At 34.1% G+C, this 10,563-nt stretch overlaps 1 protein-coding gene across 1 annotated transcript; it reads right to left on the bottom strand.

Moving 5' to 3' along the window:
- Positions 1-328: 328 nt before the first annotated feature.
- On the bottom strand, positions 329-1,625 carry LOC131606998 (protein SODIUM POTASSIUM ROOT DEFECTIVE 2-like). The gene is made up of 3 exons (XM_058879062.1): positions 1,035-1,625; positions 797-872; positions 329-712 (listed from the first exon to the last, which is right to left on the bottom strand). Exons 1-3 carry the CDS (start codon positions 1,491-1,493, stop codon positions 552-554), a joined length of 696 nt encoding a protein of 231 aa, XP_058735045.1. The 5' UTR covers positions 1,494-1,625; the 3' UTR covers positions 329-551.
- Positions 1,626-10,563: the final 8,938 nt, after the last annotated feature.

Here is a 10,563-nt window from a genome sequence, read left to right as displayed (position 1 = left end):
ACCTATCATATTGTATACGCGAAGAGTGCAGAAAAATTGGTCCCTTTGTTATGACCCACGAGCATTTAGAAGCAAAAATTGATCATTAGGTGAGAAAGAAAACATTGAAAAAGTTTGATGTAAAAGAATGCGTCTCAAACCAGCCTGTCCTTGAGTCCCCCCTCCTACCACTGTCAGTCTCGCATGCATTACATTGTCTCCTCAAATTATTTAAATTATAAGTGCACCTATTATTTATGTACATAATGGAATACAATACAATGATCTCATCCTTAGTGAACAACCATATGATTGTTTTTCAAGTGCATCAATATAACATGCATTGAGATTGACAAGTCATCAAACATTAACCAAATTCTATCTAATGTTACTACAAATTGCAAAAGTAGAGGAACTGAAAGTGAGGTGTGCAAGTCATGACCCCACCCTATTATTACGCATTCTTCATTTTTTGTACTCATACTCTTACCATTTACCTAATGCTACAAACACACATTCTGTAAAGTACTTGTACTATCAAACACAAACAAACTAGAGAAATTCATGTTTAATTAGTGTATCTTAGAAGAAGATGATGATACTGCTGATGTTGTAGACTGCCATAGCTGTGCACTTTTCACCTTGGATACACTTGTCAGTACACCTAATGGCGTCACGTCTCCAATTATTGTTACTTTCTTTTTCTCCATTTCTATACTGAATGATCTCACTCCTACATATAATATTATACTAATATTAAACCCAAAATAATTTGCTTTTACCATACAAAATTAGGTCTTATAACAATAAATCTCACCTTGCATTTTTGAGATATGTTTTCTGACTTTTCCTTCACAGGCTTTGCAGTGCAATGACACCCTCAAAACCACAACCTGCAGATTTCAAATAGATCAACCACTATCATATTATGATAGTGACTTAGACTTATTCAGAGACTCGACACTGATACAAAGACTTATTCATAGACATAGCACGGATCCAATGAATTTAAAAAGTAAATTTTCTCTTATAATAAAAACGGATAAAAGAAAGACCTGGTCCTTGGAGGAATTAGCTGATGAAGTGGAGCTAATAGTAAGAGCATGAGAATCGTTTCTTTTCAATGTTTTTGTATCATTAGACATGTCTTTAACATTAAGCTGAGGAACCAATATTTTGTTGGATTCAGATACCCAATCGATGAACGGCGTATCATCAAGAAGATATCTTTGCGAAGACGAATCAACGGAGCTTTTTCTACGTGTGAGATCAGTAGTACTTTTTTGTTTATCTGCTGAAGATGAACTCTTTCTATGTTTCTCAAAGAAAGGTATAGGATTGATAGGTAATTGAGATAAACAAGGAACTTGATGAAGTTGATTTTTGTTTTTCCTTCTATCATGATCGTAGGTTTTGGTGCTTTTGCTTTGACGTAGCATGGAACGTTGATCTATTGTAGTATGTATTATTGCTGTTGAAGCTGGGGAAGAACAGAACATGTCTATTCCTTTCATGGTTGTTAATTTATTTGATTTTGAGAGAATGAATGGCTTTTTAAGTAGTAGGTTGAAGGTAATGAAGGCAAAGAGAGTGTAACCGAAGGATCTTTGTAATGAGGGAGAGGAAAAGAGAGATAATGGACTATAGGTCCCCCTCTAATGATATATTGGAAAATTTGACATTAATTCAAGTTATAAATTTGGTCAAATCAAAAAGCAGTGTTGATCTAAAAATTTTTAAAGTTGACTTAGTCAATGCCACGTAAGATTATATGGTGTACATTATTACCGTGTATCTCATAGATCAAGATCTTTAATCTTCATCTTCTAAATCTAAATCTAAATTTTCATGTTTATTTTGTACATCTAAAAATTTTAGATCAATCATTAATTGCATAAAACTACGATTGATTAAGATTTTCGGAAAATCTGTTCAAGAACTCACTTGAACTCAAGAACACAAAAATGGAACAATCATGATTCTTAACTGCTTCAAGCAAATGAATACACCATTAGAAGCGAAATTTCACCATGAGCTCGATTCTATAATTAGTTATTCATAAAACCTCATAACCAAATTGGATCGAGCATGTTTGTGTTCGAGTTTCACACCACTTTTTGCTTCGATTTGTCAAATTCACAGCTTATTTTGCAATTTTGAATACATATTTGAAATCGTGATGAAATTTCGATTTCAACAGTATATAATTTTTAAAATTGAATTGCGGTTCAAGATGATGATTACGAGTCTAAAACTGGATTGAGGTGACCTAACTAAAGGTTTAAGAGGATGATTAAGAATTTTTTATTATAAATAAAGTAAAAATATTAAGTTCACCATTAGATGAATCTAAAGAATGAGAACTCCTCATCCTCAAGTAACACTTGATCTGTCCCCATATAACTTTTTTAAAAGTGTCATTTTTGCAACTTCACTATAAAAGCAGCCACATAAATCAAGAGTCACATAAATCAAGCAGCCACATCATCCTTCATAAATTAAACAACCACCTCATTTTTACTAAACATTAGGGTGTTGAGAGTAATTAAAGAAAAAGCAAATAAGTTAAAATTATGTTATTAGTTAAAATATTGACCTGATTTTATTATTTAAATAAAATAACAGAAATAAGAATGTGTAGAGAAATTAAGGGTAAGCTGGTAATTTCGAGGATAAGTTGGGGTAGACGAGGGAAAGCCTAATTAAGGAAAATATGTTTAGTAGAAAAAAAGAGAAGTGGAGAGAGAATCAGTTTTTATTGTACGTAAAAACTTGGGAAAGAGGAGAAGGAAGCTAGAGCAAGAGTGGGGACTTGAATCTGCAGGAGGAAAGAACATATCAACAAAACCATAAGTTTTTGCTAAGAATTGAGGTAAGGGTGAGAATTTGGTTCAATAATAGGGGTATGATGAAGGGTAGAGTGGAGGGACCCTTAACCTGCTATGCAGGGCCGGTCCTGACATTTTAGAGGCCCGGGGCAAATATTAAAAATAAACCTCTACTAAAAAATAATTTTAAAAAAAACATCATCTATATAAATTGTAAATAATATCAAATAATATCAAATAATATTAAACTTAGTCATTTATCCGTATAACTAATATAAAAAAATATTTTATTCTTATTAATATCGATAGTCTACATTAATTCTTATTTAAAAAAATATATATGACTATAAAATAATACACAAAATAATATAAAATTAAAATTTGTTTGCATTACTCTTTTATGGCAGTTTTTTAAATAAATGGTACCAATTAGAATAATTATAAGGCCTTAAAAATATTTCGATAGTCTACATTAATTCTTATTTAAAAAAATATATATGACTATAAAATAATACACAAAATAATATAAAATTAAAATTTGTTTGCATTACTGTTTTATGGCAGTTTTTTAAATAAATGGTAGGCTATAAAATTAAAATTTGTTTGCATTACTCTTTTATGGCAGTTTTTTAAATAAATGGTAGGCTTTGATATAAAATGAAGAAAAAAATGGTAGGCTTTGATATAAAATGAAGAAAAAACATGGCAGTTTTTTAAATAAATGGTAGGCTATAAAATTAAAATTTGTTGCATTACTCTTTTATGGCAGTTTTTTAAATAAATGGTAGGCTTTGATATAAAATGAAGAAAAAAATGGTAGGCTTTGATATAAAATGAAGAAAAAACATTAAACATAACTGCTACAAGAATCGAACACACGTTCTCCACGTTTGAATTAATGAACACACACCACTCCACTGAAACGATAATGTTGTATCATAATCAACTCACAACAATATATACACATTTACTGTATTTTAAAATTGCTAAAGCCCAAACCCAAAAATATGAGGCCCCTAATTCTTTGAGGCCCTGGGCTGTGGGCCTGGTTGCCCTGGCCTAGGGCCGGCCCTGCTGCTATGGGGTTTGTTCTTCCATTGAGTTATGATGAATGTTGATGTATATTTGATGATAATTATGTTTTTATATGCCATGATGTGAATTGCAATTATGTGTGTTGAAATGTTATTGTTGTGTTCTTGAAATCAAAGGAATTCATGAAAATTGATATAAGATTAGATGATTTAGGGCATGAATCTAAGTGTTTATTTCATGAGAAAATTTGATAGATTGATGATAACTACTATGATATGTGTATTGATCCTGTTAGAAAATATATGGGGATGTTTTTGAATAAATAAAATTGGAACTGGTTTGGTAGTCGAATGTTGAAATTAGAAGAGAATCACGTTACAGGGAAAACTGAGATTTTTGGAAAGATACATAGTGACAATCGATTGCACCTGTGTAAAATTTTGAAAAATACACCTATGACAATCGATTGCACAAAAGGATCGGTCGATTTTCATGTTTCTAAAATGCTTTTATTGTCTTGCCTTGATGACAATCAATTGTCATCCCGTGACAATCGACTTTCGTTGTAAAATTTTTGAAAAATAATTATGTTTTGGAACTATGACATGCTTTGACATTTTACCTCATAATTTTGTAACCGTGTATCCAAACGAGATGCCGTTTGAAGAATTAGGAAGCTAACACTCGGAGCTATAACATAATTATGATAGGTGAAATGTTTAAATATTAATCATACATATACTATGTTGATGAAGTTATTGGTTTATATGTTCGGTTGATGAATCAATTTATTTTTGTAATAATGTCGTGTGATAATGATGTTGATGTGTTGATGTTGTCATGATAATATAGTTAAGGTGTTGGTGATGTTGTTGTGATGTTAATGTGGTGTTGAACATGATTGTTAATTTATGAGAATTATGTGTATGTGTGAATATTATTGATGCTTGTGGATAATTATGCGGAAACGCATAATCATTGTTGTTTATGTTTTGAAAGGGGTGTACACATGAATTGTTGTTATACAGTTGTTGCATCAATTGTATGCCATGCATCATCTATGTTATTTTTTTAAAGAGGCAAGTTGCAAGTCTAGAAGGGTGGACTAGTAACTTGTCCCAAACCTAGAAGGTGGGTTCGTAAATCTAGAAGGGTGGATATGGTGTCTAGAAGGGTGGACTCAGTTCATAAGAATAACCAAACATTGAGTTGGTACCACATGCATATGAGTCATTATCATTGTCGAGAGTTGTATAACATGAATGAAATATGTGCGTGAAATATAACTATGTGTGATGATGATGTTGTTGTATATGATATTGATGGTGATTTTGGGTGTGAGAATGTGATATGTTGCTGTGCATGATTGTGCAGATGTTGTACTCTATATTACCCTCTATACTGGTATTATTGAAATGAATTATCACCCCTTCTATTTGAATGTTGCCTTTACATGGAGACGCTGTTGTGGGTGGAAGTTATAACCAAGAGTGGAGACGCTGTTGTGGGTGGAAGTTATCTTCTAGAGCTATCTGTTTTATTTTATTCATTTTAGCTTTGGTTATGCTCTGATATGTAACACTGGGTAGCAAATTATTTTTTTATATTGAGATTTTCTGAGAGACAATGTATGCTCTCGTATTTGCTTTATGTGTTGGTGTGATAGCACTTGGAGAAGACTCACTAGTCGGTGCTTTTAATTTTGTTATGAAAACTATTGAGATTTAAATTGGTATGTTTTAATTATGATTCCACTACGAAGATATCAGATGATTTGGATGTCGTGTATACATCCCAAGTACATATCAGATGTGTTGAAAGTGGTATAAACATCCTAAATATAAACATATGCATTAAAATAGTGTCCTGCATGTTTCTTTAAATTAAGTGTTACATGATCATGAGGTGTGTGTGGTTTAAGATATGTAACATCTTATATGGAAATGTTTCTGAAAAGTCTCTAATTTAATTATGATCATGCGTTGAGGAATTAAGGTGTTACATGACACACTATATAGAACCAAGTCATGTAATCGTCCACATAAGTCCACTGACTTGTGGATGACATGCTCTAATACTCCTCTGGTACCAGATGACTCTCGAAATTCACCAGTATGTCATAAATATGTCGACGAACGATGTTGTCAAGAGAAGGCTCAAAGGGGGTCTCGAAATGATCTACACATATCCAAACTAACACATGCATCGCTCTGAAAGATACCTGGACATCATATTCCTCCCACATGCTAGCCATCTGGAGTAAAATGAAATGGGATCAAAGGAAATAGTGTCCCAGTGACCGGTATATGGTGTCAAGTCGATGTCATCGTGTCAATCCAGTCAATATACACACAGAACGGTCGCACATGATCATTCCCTTCGCGCGGGGAATACATGCAAGCGTGTGGCTAATCCTTAGTATACCCTACCACATGATTAAACCCATGTATGTGGTGAAAATGGGATAAGATCCATCTCTGAAAATGAATAAGAAAAAAAATATTAGTAACAAGTGTAAAAAAAGTGTTTTTAAAATTATTAGTAGCAATGGAAATTATCGTTAATAAGGTGTAGGAGTCTGTCATTTTCCTTATCGTCCAAAGACAACCTTCGCTCTGCTTGGAGTACAGGTATACCAAATAGGCGGCTCCTAGTTCCACTCGTGAATGGTCGACAAGTGGATGAAGTACTTAAGGTATGTCACATCGACGTAGCTTGCACTTTTGTCCACAAATATGGATGTGTCAACCGAAAATAGGAGGTAAAAAGTATGAAAAGAGATGAAAATTTGGCATGAACACATCTGGTGCTCTCACATTTCATCATGGTATCAATTGGGTCAGCTCCCAAATAAATGACCATCATCTCCTGGGCTTCATCATATTTGATCCTTGAATGATCAAGTAACTTCCCCTTGATGGGAAACTGTAGAAGGCAAGCGACATCATCTAGTGTAGTCATCATCTCGCCAATGGGGAAATGGAAAGATGAAGTTTCTTTATGTCATCTCTTAGCAAATTCCCCTTGCATAATGGTCTTGTACCGAGAGCAACACGGGCAAACAAGACTAAAGTATCATATGACATCTGGAACCAATCATCTTCAGGCTGATAAAGTTGCAAAATCTTTTTATTATGGTTAACAGACTTCAAACATCCACGCTCCTGTTTAAAAAATAACAATACCAGTCATTGGGAATTTGTATAAAACATATAAAAAACAACCGTTAACAAATATACCTCTATAGCATATATTAGTAAGGAGGTGTTAGAGGGCCCTCCTGGATAATCCTCTGCAGGGACACCATCGTGTGCAGCAGAAGCTTCCTGTGCATAAGCCTCAGGAGCTTTAGGTGCATCATGGTATTCACGAGAAGGGGAGACGTGCCCTTGGGATAAGGGCCCTTGAGACAGGAGGATCCTAGAAGTTGATGCTTCCTCGTTATGAGGCCTAGGGACGGTTCCCTGTCTATCCCTAGCCTGCTCATTTTGACATCTAGTGTAACTCCCGAGACCAATGAGGGCAGGGAGTGGTTTTCAGTGCACGAGGCATGACTATGAGACACTCCTGAGTCCAAAGAGGGCGAGAAGTGGTCAGCAAATTCACATTAGAATGAGAAAGATCCTGAGGTTATGCAAGTATGAGACTGCATGGTTAAAGGAAGGCTTATAAGGAATGATTGGTACTACCTATACCAATAAGATGCATCTTCTTTTTGGTAGATTAACAGATAAGAACTCCACAGTTAAGCGTGCTTGACTTGGAGTAGTGTTTGGATGGGTGACCTTCTGGAAAGTTTTTTGGAATGCGTGTGAGAAAGGATAAAACATGTTCAAAATACTCGTGTTGGCTTTTGGGGTCAGTTGGTAATCTTGAAAGAAGTCTAGGGCATTACATCTAGCCCTCTCACGTTGAACAGACTCGTGTTAGGTTTCACAGCCGAGTCTAAAGTGACTACTGCCTAATGCATTTAAAATAACCTATTTTACCTAATGCATTAATCAAAACTAAAAAAAAGTGAAATGAGAAACTTACTAAAAAAAGAGTTATGGATGAAAATATTGAATGTAGTTAGTGGAATAAGTTGAGATTGGAAAGCCTGGAGTAGAGGTTATGTTTATCCTTGAAAAATGGACTAGAAGAATGTTGCTCACGAGCTCCAATGGGGGTATCTCAAAAGTTACAGAAAATGAAGAAGGAGGTGGGGGTGTGTCTCTTGCGTGATTTATATAATAAATGTGTTTGAAGATGCATCTACGGAAATACCCTACAACACATATGGAGATGCATCTCTGAATTAAATTTTGGCAAAATGGAGGGCGCTCACCCATTTGCACTTATTTTGTGGGAAAATGGTGCGTCCGGGGATGCATCTCTGAAAACGGGTGACATTTTTTACTTTTCACCAAGGGTTAGGGAGAACCTATAGAGGCGGGAAAAGAAATTTCCAAGTTATAGATTGATTTCAAAAAACATACAATCTAGAATTGATATGACTATCCAAATTAGTGAAAGGGTTGTTTTTATTGGGTTGATGGATGAGAAAAGTGTCTCTCTCAATAGGTTCTTGAATGATAATATTGATAATGGTGTTTGTGTCTATGAAGATTCTATAGGCCCAATACTTTGTTGGCCATAAGTTGATCGTTGTTTTTCTTATGCAAAAGATATTTAAAGTTAAAAAACTATATAATTAAACGAACACTCATAGGCATAAAGTGTGTGTATATATATATATATATATATATATATATATATATATATATATATATATATATATATATATCATCAAAAAGAATGTTATAGAGCTCCCTGGATAAAATCTCCAAATTTGTAAAAAGAAAAGAGTCCAATGAGAAACTTAATTTTGCTAATCAATCAAGATAACACTGACATATCTTTTACGGGAGGAGTTAAATTCACTGCCTCGGTGAACCCTCATGCTAGCTATGGTATTCATGAAGTTACATGTCCCTAATACATTATGGAGAAGAACTCCAATACAATTTTGTTACTTGTCTTCTAAGCTTTCATTTTGTTTGGTTATCTTTGTTTATTGAGTCTCCTCATTAATTGCTCATTTTTTAATTGAGTTTTGAATCGATTCGAATTTAGCATGCATAATTCAATTATTTGTATTTGAGTTTGTGATCCGCTGTCGCGCACGGATCAAAACGAGTAGTTTTTCAAAAACGTAGTACACCGACAAATTAACTCGAGTATCGTATCGCAAGGATTCTTGTATTATTATTAACTAATTAAAATCGAATTGGGGGTTTATGGTTTTAGAATCAATTTATAAAACAGAGTAAATTAAGTGATTATCAAAATAAGCTAAACGGCTAATCCTACTGATTCGGGTTCCGACTTATCATCGGTTATAATAACACCGATCCCTAAACAACTTCGATCCTATTCGATTATGAGATTAATCAGACAAGCGCTTATCAAAATCATACGAGTTATGTTCCTGTTTACCGAATTAAGCAAACGGTTAAGAATATGCAAGTTAACGAATTAAGCAAACGATAGCACGCAATTAAATTTAGGAACATGCATACAATCGAATTTAATCAATTATATCCTATGAACAACAATCGAATTAAGCAAACAATTGTAATCAAATTAAGCAAATGATTTCATAGAAAATAATTGAACAGAAATTGAATTTAAATTAGTATTAGAATAACCTCAAAGCAATGGAACCCATAAGCAGCAGGACTTGCCTTCGGGAACTAGTTCTTCATTCTAATCATGAAAGCCAAAGTAAAATTTGTGGCAAAAAGAGGTCTCAAGTATTCTAGCGGCTATCAACCCTTATAAAACAAAATAAGGTTTTCTTCTCTACTAACTCAAACTGGGTCAAAAACATAACCCAAGCCCATAAAATAATGACCCAAAAACAAATTATTCTAATGACTGAAACTTCAACGAAATTCTGGGAACTGTGCATTTCGAATTTGCCTTTGACTCCAACATGAAAGATGTAGCTCTTTCTCTTAGCTTTCCGGAGATTATTAGAACGCGTCGATCCGATTCCCGAAACTCCAGTTATGATCATTTTAGTGCAGACTGCTAATGCTAAAAATGGAGTGCGAAAATCAAATAAGTGCAAAAATAAACTAATTTATAAAAACACATTAAAATAGAAAAATAACCAAGGGAAAGTATGGAAATACATAAGTATAAACATAGAGGAATGTGCATCAAAATGCACTGATCAAATTCCCCACACTTGAACTTTTGCACTCCGAGCAAAATAAAATAAAAACTCAAGAAACACACAGCATCAGTTACGCATTTCAGGCTACAAACTCTTCTTCGGTTAAGATTGCATTGATAGGTACTAATTTTGCACACTAAGGATATTGTAAGAACACTACTCCGCAATTGTGCAGTCATACGTCTCCTACATATACAAACCACTTCAAATCATGTTATTATGCCAAAACCTAACTTAATCATCCTCCTTTTTAATCTTTTTCATTCTGGCGCAATCACATTAAGCCCGTTATCTCCACACACTCATAGTAAGACTACCGGTTAGTGACTCAGATCCTTTTTTACATGGGGTTCTGGTACTTACATGGTATACCCCTTTTATTCCCCAATTGTAGTTGCGGGGGATCGAACCGTAATCCTCCCTACCAAGTTCAACACCAGAAACCTCTGAACCAACTAACAACGAGATTTGAAATCTTTTTTTTGAAGGTTCTACAAC

This window comes from Vicia villosa, linkage group LG5 (genome assembly GCF_029867415.1).
Source record: "Vicia villosa cultivar HV-30 ecotype Madison, WI linkage group LG5, Vvil1.0, whole genome shotgun sequence".
NCBI classification, from domain to species: Eukaryota; Viridiplantae; Streptophyta; class Magnoliopsida; order Fabales; family Fabaceae; genus Vicia; species Vicia villosa.
Note: the sequence above shows the minus strand (reverse complement) of the source record. Positions and strands in the feature narration are given on the sequence as shown.

Excerpts from the sequence above, each read along its gene's own strand:
- LOC131606998 (XM_058879062.1), bottom strand. The coding sequence starts at position 1,493 with ATGAAAGGAATAGACATGTTCTGTTCTTCCCCAGCTTCAACAGCAATA. Across the intron at positions 873-1,034 it reads CTAATTCCTCCAAGGACCAG|GTTGTGGTTTTGAGGGTGTC; the intron begins GTCTTTCTTTTA and ends TGAAATCTGCAG. Across the intron at positions 713-796 it reads ACATATCTCAAAAATGCAAG|GAGTGAGATCATTCAGTATA; the intron begins GTGAGATTTATT and ends TATTATATGTAG.